Genomic DNA, 11,867 nt, shown 5'->3' with positions numbered 1-11,867 from the left:
GAGAAGTAAAATATAATTATTATTGTTGTTGTTGTTGTTATTGTTATTATTATTAGTGGTAGTACGCCGTTGTCACCAAGATTGCGCAAGAACTGACCGAATATCGCAACACTAGGAGGAGTGAATAAACTGAGATCTTTTTAGAGCCTCGAGAAAAGAATAAAAGAAAAACCTGTTTCAATTTCCTTCCTCGGACCAGCCCACCCGTGCCTGCAGCCCACCTTCACGAATCGAGCACACCTATTAGGGGGTGAGACTCAAACTTTCACGTTAACCAATCAGCTTTCTCGTTCACCGGTGGCCTAGCAGTTGATTGGTTGAAAATCCAGCTTGTCAAGTCTGACTGCACTTTGACATTTCCGCCTTGCTATGTTTTTTTTATCTACAGGGACTTTCTATGAAAATTGTGGGCTTCATGTGGAGGTGAATCAGTAATCAATAACTAATTTCGGGTTTTGATGAGATACTTGAGTCTCGGTGACTTCTGAAATCCAGAGACATGTCGTCTTTAAGGTAAGTAGATTTTACATAAACCTCAAAATCCCTCAATCTAAAAGTTTTTGAGTTTGTGTTAAGGTTGCATGATCGATAAATTAATAAAATTACGTCGGGTTATTTATTAATACGACGTAATTAATACTAGATTGTTGTTGATAATGTTTTCTTTGCTGCGGGTTGTTGAAAGTTGAAAGAGTTTTCTGTTAAGTTACAGTTGTGTAATTGCGTGTTTTGCCATATCACTCCTGTGTTGCTGATTGTGACATTAAGTCTGCTTTCTCAACATCCCAGAAATGTCTTCCGGCGCAGCTGGTCTTGTGATGAAAAGCTGGAGGGAAAAGTTGTTGTCATCACCGGAGCAAACACTGGCATCGGCAAAGAAACTGCCATTGATCTGGCAAAGAGAGGTTCGTCTGACTGAAATCATGAAATTTTAAACCTTTCTTAACTCTCAACTGTTTTTTTAAAGTGGTGACTATTTGTGTTACGTATCAGGATATGGAGTTAGGAGGAAAAAGGAAATATTAGCAGGAAATGTTGACTTTTAGATGCACAGATAAAAGACTACAATGAAGTAAACCTTGGAGGAAACTCGTTCAAACCCCACATAGAAAGGCCTCACCTGACCAGCAGGTTCAAGGTCAGGACCTTCTTGCTGTGAAGCCACAGCTGGATCCACTGCACACTCTGCTGCCTCTAAATTGGTTGCAGGTGCGGATGTGAATTTGGTTAAGATGGATGGATGTTTCTGGCCATCTGTTGAGTATAAATCCATCCAGGGCATGGCATGCCTCTCACCCTGTTTCCCCATAACCCTGAAGTGGATCAGCAATGGAGATCATAGTTACATACAAGATTTTGATAGTCCTAAAAGTTGGGAAATAATTTTTTTTACTGCTGACAGTGTACTTGTGTTAGATGCCTGTCCAGGGTTTACCCCGCCTCTCACCCTATGTCAGTTTGGACAGTCTCAATAGCAGTTGCCTCTGCCACCACGAGTCCTCTCTCTTTATTGCTAAGCTCCACATACATGTACACTCCTGTGCTTCTTTGTGAGTGTCTTGTCACTCTCATCTCCGGTCCTACAGGTAAGAAGAGAAGTTAGTCATGTCCAGCATGTGTGCCACCCTCCTGATCAGGCACCGCTCCCCCAAACACACTGCTCCACCTCTCACTACTGCGACTGAGCACAGGAACCACGCCGTGCCATCAAGAAAATGATCACGATAAAAACAGTTTATTTAAACACAGATATGCCAGTATTGATTCTCCTGTAGATAAATTATAAGGAAAGCTAACACAAGTTCTATTGTGCTGTGTAAATTCTGAGCATGACTCAGGCATGGTAATCCTCCACTCCCATGATGTCGGTATCATTGTTGTGCAACATGCAACTGTCAGGAAAAGTAGCTGAGTAATGGAACAATTTGGAACCAGTTCCTGATTTAGATCTTTAGGCACAGTTCTTGTTTGGTATAGTAAAATTTTTCTTTAGTTTTAAAGTAAAATACAAGGACAGAGCATGAAGTAATGTGTTAGTGTGTCTTAGTTAGAAGAAAAAATGAATAGTCTTGGAAAATTATTCAACAATAAGAAACTTTTTTTGCACCTACCTGAGTGGGTCTTCTCACTGTCAATTTATGAAATTGCGTTGCTTTGTCAGAACAAAAATATTAGTTAAACACAGCCATTCACTCTTTTAATGAAATGGCTATGTTTTCAGTGGTCATTTTAGTAGTTACACCTGTTCAAGTGCTTTTTCAAGCAAATATCTAGTGAGCCAGTAACATGGCAGACAGCAGTATTAATGTTAATTAATATTTTAAAAAAAATTAGGTATGTGCACATGGCTGAAAAGCCCAACTTTGGAATGTTGTGTAACAGGAGAATTACACAATTAAGGTTCTGCCCAGAAATTAGCAATTATGTGCTTTTCATGTCGACAACAGTGTCTGAATAATGTTTTAATCTGGGAAGGGTTAAAAGGCCATTTCCAAACAATATGACGTCCCTTATTTTATACTAAGAAAGATTATTAAAAAATATTCAGGACAGTTGCCAATTTTCTCAGGAGTGGATGTCCCAGGAAATTAATGCCAAGGTCGTACAAAGCTCAGAGAAATTGCAAAAAACCCAAGAGCTACATCTCCAACTCTACAAGCCTCAGTTGAATGTTAAAGTTCAGAAAGAACTTCTGGAAGACTTCTGGAACAATCTCTTTTGCATAGATTAGAACAAAGGTTGACCAGTGGTTGGCAATAATGCACAATGCCACATTTGGTGAAAACCAAATACAGGAAACTATCACCTACACCTCATGCCAACTGTAAAGCAAAGTGGTGGAGGTGTGATTATTTGTGTTTTGCAGCCACAGGACCTGGACACATTGTAGTCATTGAGTCGACCATGAACTCATCTAGTGTACCCAAAATATTCTAGAGTCAAATGTGAGACTGTTTGTCTGAAAGCTCAAACTTGGCCAAACTTGTGTCATGCAGCAGAATAATGATCCCGAGCACAGCACCAAAACTCTAGCAGAATGGCTGCAAAAGAAAAGAATCAATGTGTTGCACTTGTCCAGTCAAATTCCAGACATCAACCTGATTGAAACGCTGTGCATGAATAAATGCATGCAAACCTCAATGACCTAAAGCAATATTGTAAAGAAAAGTGCACCAACATGTGTCCGCAACAATGTGAGAGACTGATACTTGAAACAGTTACTTCAAGTTATTCCTGCTAAATGTGGCGCTACAAGCTGTCAAATTATGGACTTTTCACGCAGTACTTTTTGTCAAATAATGACACAGTGTAATATGGCATGTGTTGTTCGATCTGAATAATTTGAATATATTTAAATAATTTTAAGACCTGGTAAGGACCAACTTTTTTTATAATTGACTGAGGGTGTAAAGTTGGCTCTAGAATTCTTTGGGCACAAGTTTTGTAGTTTGTGGCGTTTTATTTAAAGAAAAAAAAAGTGTGAACTTTCAGAATTTTTATAAATGGTCCCAAATTTACAGAGGCTAAACAAACGACTGGACGCAACAACATAATTTTAAATGTGGATTATTTAAAAAAGAATAAATGGACAAATCCTTTTGCGGTCAACAGTTAGTCAAGTCTGACTCTGCCTGACTCTGAAACCCATAGACATCACTATACGATGTGTTTCTTTGATAGACATGCTGTGGTGCTGCGTGTTTGTTGGTCTTTCTGCCTGTTACTTTAAAAAAAAATTCTTGCTTTTGCAGTGCACTATATGTACTGCAAAAACATATGTGACTTTATGTGCCTTTGGGTATCTCAGACAGATTAGTTTCTCTTTTTTGTGTTTGTCTTTATGGAGAAATGTGTTTGTTTCTGATATCTTAAGTGATTATTGGTCTTGTTTCTTACTGTCCCCGTTAAAAGCTTCGCAAGTTATGAATAAAGTAATGTGCACATATTGTCATGAGAGGGCGCTCTCCACCCACTGAACTACACCTTGCTTTTATCTATTTTCGCCATGCATTTAGTGCATGTGCTGTTTTAACTCCCGTCTTTTATTTTTCTTTGTAGGGGCAGAAAAGGTGATCATAGCATGCAGAGACATGGAGAAAGCAAACACAGCCGTGAAAGACATCATCGAAAGCTCAGGCAATGAAAATGTTGTTTGCATGAAACTTGATTTGTCAGACAGCAAGTCTATACGAGAATTTGCTGAAGCCATCAACAAAGGTAAAATGATTTCCTGGCTAAAGAAACATCCATATGAACACACATGAACAGTTGCATATTTTTAAACCCCCCCCCCCCCCCCCCCCCCCCCTTTATTTTTTTCTTTTACTTTTTTCTACAGACGAGCCAAAGCTGAACATCCTCATCAACAATGCAGGTGTAATGGTCTGTCCCTATGGGAAAACAGCAGATGGTTTTGAGATGCAGATCGGTGTCAATCACCTGGGTAAATAAAATCATGCCTCAGTCACACCTGGCCTGACTTATAGCCACATTAGTACAGACTAATCCTTCTCCAGGCTTTTTGATTTTGGGGGAGATATTTGACAAATGAAGTTTTATCTAAAACAATTAGCACATCGCAGGACATTTCCAAGATTTCTTTAAATTGGGTGAAAGAAATCAGAAAATTATATCTCAGGTGAAACTCAAATGGGAGCACACAAAACTGGTTGAAAATTCTTTAAAAGGTTTTTAATAGAGTTAATAAATTGCAGTCTGCTTATGACAGGAAATATTTAATTTTACTCAGTGGTAAAGTAAATAACAGTGCCTCACATCCTAAATGACTTGAGGAGTAGTAGGCAGTGGCTTCAAACCACTCTGACCCACAGTGCTATGAAAAAGTCTTAACCCATACCTTCCACTTCCACTTCCTTCTTTATATTCTTCTTCCAAGGAAGCAGACTTTTTTTAATTGTTATTATTATTTTTTGGGCCTATGAATCCTTTAAATATAAAAACTGACTCAACTTAACAAAGAACCACTTTTAAATAGTATCTTTTGCCACTTTTTTGCAAACAGTCTGTCACAGTAACACATAATTTCTTCCCATTTTTTAGCTCTATCTGCAAAAAAATGCCAAAGATGACACAATTTGACAGGCATAAAATTATATTTGTGTACCAACAAGGTGATTCCCAAAGATTTAAAAGTCAAAAACTTAGTATGAGCAGCGACCCAAGACTTTTTTTATGGTATCGTATGAGCTTGAGTGCAATTTCCATCCATGGCTGCATTAACATGTCAACACAATTTTGAGGGTTGCGTTCAAATTTCAGGTTGGACTAGTCCCACCCGAGGCCTCCCCTTTTGACTTGCCCCTCCCATCAGCTGTCAAATCCTTCAAAAAGTTACAAATGCGTAGAAATTTTCAATACTCACTTCGTGATGTTGAAGTTGGATCTGATACTTTAGCCTAAATGCAACACTTCTTTCATAACCAGCGTTTTTATGACTTTACTGCTGAACGGTAAAGTTTAAGCACATGCTTTAGATATGACAGAGAGACATGAAGTTTAAGGTCAACTTCCAGATAAGAGATGTGACGTTACAGTGTACTGCATTTCCATTTACTTTTAGCCACACTCACTTCAAAATTCATTTTCCTCATCGTGTGTGTCTAGCCCTGACATTTCCATATATAGTAGTTACATTGATTTGCTTCTATAATTAGACACCGATGCAATAATATGTTTAAAGAGGTAGATAGGGCTTTGGTTTAAAAAAAAAAAGTACAGTTTATCGACATTGCGATGAGAACATTTTTCCCTACCAAGGTTTAGTAGGCCACTCTAATGAGTTATTACTGTTATCACTCACAAAAAGAGTCAAACAAGCAGTACCAGCAATGTTAATGCGACTACTTAATGCTTTTAAAAAATGCAGTATTATTAATATCATGTTAAAAGACACAATGTGGTACATGTTTTTGCCTTGTTTCATATCTGCCAACAATCAGGTTTTTCCCAAATTTCTCCCAAATTTAAAGGCCATGTCTTGGAAGCTTCCCATTTTGCTTTTTCTCCCGGGGAACTCCCAGAATTTTGTTGTACCAGTAATATTTTCATGATCTTTTGAATAATTGGAATACATGAAAGAATACGTTTTGTGTTTTTGTGTAAAGTCGCACAATTGCAAGGTTGTCTATAAAACAGTTCACACACCAAATACAGTCTGTACCCGTCTGTTAGAGCAACCTGGCAACCCACAACCTTGTTCAGTGTGTGTGTGTGGCTGATTTCTGCACACATGCACCAGTTTGATGCCATCTCATGTCATATCCTTGCAAATTTTTCGATATATTGCTGCCCCATCTCCCATTTCCCTAAAAATATGAATAAATAAATGAGGGGTGGCTCAAGATTTTTGTATGATACCATGTTAAGGTCTGAACGCAACAGTACTTTCACGAACAACTTTTTTATAACATTACTGCAGAACGGTAACGTTAAAGCACATGTTTTAAATATAAGACGTGTAATTTAAGACCAACTACTGGCAGCTGGTCTTATAACAGCTCAATTTAAATTCCAATTATTTTTCTTTTAGGTTTTTTTTTTTTTTACGTTTCATGTAATTTTGGCCAAACCCACTTTTTTCTTATCATGTGTGTTTAACCCTGACATTTCCATATATGGCATTTATATTGATTGTCTTCTAATACACTGATGCAATATATTAAAAGAGGCAGGTAGGCCATCGGTTAAAACCAATGAGTGAAGTTTATTGACCTTGCTATCTGATCATTTTTCCCTACCGAGGTTTAGTAGGTCACTCTCGTGAAGATATTTTTTGTTTCAATAACTTCGTTGTCTGGAAGCTTAGTTGCTTTAACATGTTGTCACTGTTATTGTTGACTCTCACAGTAACAGTTTAAAAAAAATCGGTATCTATGTAGGTAGTGCTTGTGACTTATTAGAGGGCACAAATGGCCAACACTGTATTACCCATGCAAGTATGTTTTCAATACAAAATGGGTAATTTAATGCCAGCTTCTAGATAGGAGATCTGAAGTTATAGTATACTGCAGCAGTTCTTATAACAGCTCAATTTAAATTCCAATTATTTTTATTTAGGTTTTATTTTTTTTTAAGTGTCATGTACTTTTAGCCAAACTCACTTCAAAACTCGTTTTTTTATTATGTGTGTTTAACACAAACATTTTTATTCATGGCAGTTTTATTGATTGTCTTCTAAAACACCGATGCAATATATTAAAAGGGGCAGATAGGCCACTGGTTAAAATCAAAGAGTACAGTTTATCAGCCTTGCTATCTGATCATTTTTCCCTACCGAGGTTTACTAGGTCACTCTCGTGAAGATAATTTTTGTTTCAGTAACTTCCTTGCCTGAAAGCTTAGTGGCTGTAACCTGTTATTGTTGACTCTCACAGTAACAGTTACAAAAAAAAATCAGGATCGATATGTTGTGCCTGTGACTCATTAGAGGGCACAAATGGACGACACTGTATTACCCATGCAGGCCACATCGATGCAATGTAAAGTTACATTTCAAGTGAGGTGCAGTCTGGTTACCCACATACCTACCAATGGGTTAGATTATAAATCACCTGTCATTAACTGTTGTTTGGCTGTTTCTGCTCTGAGACTGGAAAAAACACAAGATTTAAAACTGACGAGTCAAATCATTTGTGTACACCTTCATAATTATAATGAGGAGTTATTTATAATGTGGAGTTTTGACTTGTTGACTAGTTGCAACAATATTTTCTGATTCCAGCTTTTGGAATCAGTTGATTCCGGAACCACTGATCATCAGTTAAAATGTTGTTTCCAACATTTCCAACCACAGACAATGAATTCGTGTTAACTGACCATCAACATGATGCAACACTGGACAAACATGAGATGTGTCACCAAAATTTTACACATCACAGGTGTCCTCATGGTTATTATAGAAATTTGGTTTTTAAAAAAGTTAAATTTGGTTTTTAAAAAAGGATTTTGCCCTTTTAATTATATTTAGGGAAATAACTTCACACATCATAAGTCTGATAAACATGCCCCATCAACACCACCCACAAGAGAAACAGACTCAAAACTTTTAACTGACATCTCGCACTTTTTAATTTGATGTTTTTGTGCAGAATTAGTGCAGCAGGATAGCATTCCTCTTGAAGTAACAGGAGCCATTTGTGTTGTTGGTTATTTAATTTGACGTAATTAAATTATAAGCTGTGGGTGGTCTTTGTAACACATTCTGTCTTATGGTATTTATTTGATGTAGTACAAAAATTGTGAAAGTCTTTACCAAGTTTGGTAAGTATTTTGGTAAGTACAGTATTTCGTAATTAGTGAAGTGTCACTATTTCTAGATACTTTACCCTCACTCTGTTTTCTGAAACTGAAAATTGGATTTTAAAGTCATATTTCCTCCCCCTCCAGGTCACTTCCTGTTGACATATTTATTGCTTGACCTGATTAAAAAGTCGGCACCAGCTAGGATTATCAATGTATCTTCCATGGCTCACTCCTGGGGCTCCATAAATCTAGAGGACCTCAACAGTGAGAAGCATTACGACAAGAATAAAGCCTATGCTCAAAGCAAGCTAGCCAACGTCCTCTTCACCCGATCACTGGCTAAACGATTAGAAGGTAAATAATGCACCTTATACCTGTCATTTCTTTCTTTTAATTTGCCAGTTTTCTGTTCAAATCAAATGCATGACTAGTAGCTTCACTTTTAGTCATTTCATTCACTTTTTCCTTACTTTTAGGCACAGGCGTGACGACCTACTCTCTCCATCCTGGAGTTGTTCAGACTGAGTTATGGCGTCATCTGAATGGTGTCCAGCAATTCTTCATGAAGATGATCAGTCCTTTTACCAAAAACTCTGTCCAGGGAGCGCAGACAACAATTTACTGTGCTGTTGACCCATCATTAGAGAAGGAGAGTGGCGGATACTACAGGTACACTTTTGCTGTAACACATGGAAATTATATTGCAGCTTGTTACACATAATCTAGTAGCATATTAATACAGTGGCTTTCAACACTTGTAGTTTTGGACCAATGAAAGTTAAACATGATGTTTAACTCATTTGTTTAGATTAAGGAGTACTTTCGCAGATTTTGCAATGCAGAAAACATATGCATGTTTGTATACTTGATTCAAATCTGCTACCAAGTCTCGTTTTACACTCCTGGCAAAGCAGCTCCTAGAACACAGAATAGAATAGGATTTCCTCATTGTTACAGTAACATGTACAACAAAATTAAGTGCAATCTCAAGAGTGCAAAGATCATTAACAGCAGTCTATAAACTGTAATTTATAAACTATTAAAAAAAAACTATATAAGACAAATAATACAAAAGCAACGTGTCTCTCTTCTCTCAAATTGCACAACCCCTTAATCACACCGAGCACATTCAAGTGGACATTGTAGCATTTTAATGCTTTTTATAGCTCTGAGAAAAATAACTGCTATTCAGTCCTTCTGTCCTTTCTCTAACTGCACTGTTTGGCAGATGGTAAGAGTTCAAAAAGTAGGTGACCAGGGTGAGATGTATCCATTATGAAATTTTTAGAATCAGAATCACTTCTATTGCCAAGGTTGTACACAGTGTCATGGTGCAAAAAATATATATAATATATACAACTCTGTATAAATATTACAAATAAGTACACAGAAAAGGAGTGTATACAAACTACCTAAAGATATAAATATTATAATGTTTTAGATATTATAACTATAATGTTTAATATTCAAAGGAGAGCGCACATTTGTTAAGATTAAAATGTCCATTCTGCCGCACTAAATCTCAAGTTTAGCAGTTTTTTGTAGCATTAATCTTGCTTCCTATATTTGAAACAGTGTAATATTTTACTGGGGGGGGGGTTGTTTTTTTTTTTTTAATCTTCTTTGTACATTTGTATCACCTTTTATGGTCATTAACTGATAACATCTTGAGTAGGCGGCACCCATAGTGATTATTTTGTGGAGAAGAGCTAGAAGAATGAAGAATGAAACACCAGTTTTAATGTTAGTGTGCACAGATCCTAAAACAAATATAGTTTGTAACCATCACCAATATCTGTTATCTCTGACTGGGGTTTTAGGCTTTGTCAAGTCAGTTAATGCAAAGAAAACACGACTGTGATGAATTCCCATCGTAGTACAAACCTCTGGACTCTGCAAAAGATTTGCAGGCATCCATCCATTCGCTTCCGCTTATCCTTTTCAGGGTCGCGGGGGGCGCTGGAGCCTATCCCAGCTGTCTTAGGGAGAGAATCGGGGTATACCCTGGACAGGTCGCCAGTCCCTCGCAGGGCTAACACACAGAGACAGACAACCAATTGTACAACCAAATATCCCCTTGTGGGACAATTAAAATATTAAAGGATTATTCTAACCATTCGCACTCACATTCACTCCCACATTCACACCTATGGGCAATTTAGATTGATCATTTAACCTATCCCCACCAACTGCATGTCTTTGGACTGCGGGAGGAAGCTGGAGTAGCCGGAGAGAACCCACGCAAACACGGGGAAAACATGCAAACTCCACACAGAAAGACCCCGGCCTGATGGTGGAATTGAACTTAGGACCTTCTTGCTGTGCGGCAACAGTGCTCACCCACAATTTCCAGGCAAAATATATGAAATAACAGCTTCTCTCCATTAAAGAAAGTCTGAAGCAAATTGAATGAGTCAAATGCAACGGAGAACAGAAAGTATTTAAAAACTGCAGGATTGTATTTTTTAAATTTTGTTAAATAAATAAAAAGTGTAGATTATTCTACAGTATTCGGTTACAACTGAATGTTACATTCCTAAAACATTTTTAAAGGCAAACTTCTGATTTATTGGATGTTCTTCATGCATGCTAGCGTACAAATTTAGAAAAAGAAGCCACTGTTAATGTTGACTTATAGTCTTTAAGTAACAGGTAACTGACAAGCAGAGTGTTATGTGCTCAGTAGATGTTAACAAACAAAAAATGTTCGTGTTACACAAGTGAACAAAGTGCTTATGTGATATATCCTTGATTACAGTGACTGTGCTCCTGCTAACTGCTCTGCGGCTGCCAAAGACGACAACGTGGCGGAGAAGCTGTGGGAGCTGAGCTGCAGTTTGCTCTCTTTAACGTGGGACTGAGACATTCACAACTGAAAATAAAATCCTGGCAGTGTATTCTGTTTCTTTATTACCTGATGATCTTATTATAATGTAGGTAAAAAATTATCTAAATTTGCTTACAGTTTCAGATTTTTCCAACACTCCTTGTATGCTGTTTTCAGCATCATTGCCTGAGCACTTATGGGCCAGGGCAATCTTTAAACACTTCATTTTTATCTCAACAACACAGCTGTAAAACTTTATTCTGCACGTTGCACAGGTTTGACTTTTTAGTTGCTCCTTGGAAAGAATTTTTTATGGTCACATTTGCCTTTGACTCACACAGTGAAACTGGCAACTACACTGTAATTCTGTGAATAGCAAGTGTAAGATCAGTGGAAAGCTTATAATCCCGATTTATAAAAATTAAAAGAAGCTTAAATATTTGGTTTATCAATGTTTAATACAAGGTTTGTAATTAACTGGATAATATCTGCACGATAATTAATAGTAGACTGCAGTCTTGTTTACATTGTTTTCTTTTTGACATTAAACTGACTCATGGAGAGCATTCATTTGTTTCTGTCTGCTTTCAAAAATATTTTAGGTTAATTGTGTTATCTCCAGTATTATATTAGTGAACTGGATCAATCAAGTAATAATAGAAACAGTGATTTAAAAAACTTTAAACTGTGCAAAAATGTTAATGACATAGGTTAATTTTCTTCAAGAGTAATGGATGAAAATTGGCCTGTAGTGCTAAATCTGGCTTATTTACTTAGT

General features: G+C 37.2%; 1 protein-coding gene across 1 annotated transcript; it reads left to right on the top strand.

Moving 5' to 3' along the window:
- Window positions 1-377: 377 nt before the first annotated feature.
- rdh12l (retinol dehydrogenase 12, like) lies at window positions 378-11,159 on the top strand. Its single transcript, XM_063483284.1, has 7 exons — window positions 378-513; window positions 790-905; window positions 4,060-4,218; window positions 4,340-4,444; window positions 8,407-8,616; window positions 8,739-8,931; window positions 11,021-11,159. Exons 1-7 carry the CDS (start codon window positions 500-502, stop codon window positions 11,121-11,123), a joined length of 900 nt encoding a protein of 299 aa, XP_063339354.1. The 5' UTR covers window positions 378-499; the 3' UTR covers window positions 11,124-11,159.
- The last annotated feature ends 708 nt before the right edge of the window (window positions 11,160-11,867 follow it).

Source organism: Pelmatolapia mariae, linkage group LG9, assembly GCF_036321145.2.
Source record: "Pelmatolapia mariae isolate MD_Pm_ZW linkage group LG9, Pm_UMD_F_2, whole genome shotgun sequence".
In the NCBI taxonomy this organism is placed as follows: Eukaryota; Metazoa; Chordata; class Actinopteri; order Cichliformes; family Cichlidae; genus Pelmatolapia; species Pelmatolapia mariae.
Note: the sequence above shows the minus strand (reverse complement) of the source record. Positions and strands in the feature narration are given on the sequence as shown.

What these genes read in the sequence shown, in the direction of transcription:
- rdh12l (XM_063483284.1), top strand. An exon ending in CATTGATCTGGCAAAGAGAG is followed by an intron (nt 906 to 4,059) that starts GTTCGTCTGACT and finishes TTTTCTTTGTAG; the next exon opens with GGGCAGAAAAGGTGATCATA. An exon ending in ACTGGCTAAACGATTAGAAG is followed by an intron (nt 8,617 to 8,738) that starts GTAAATAATGCA and finishes CCTTACTTTTAG; the next exon opens with GCACAGGCGTGACGACCTAC.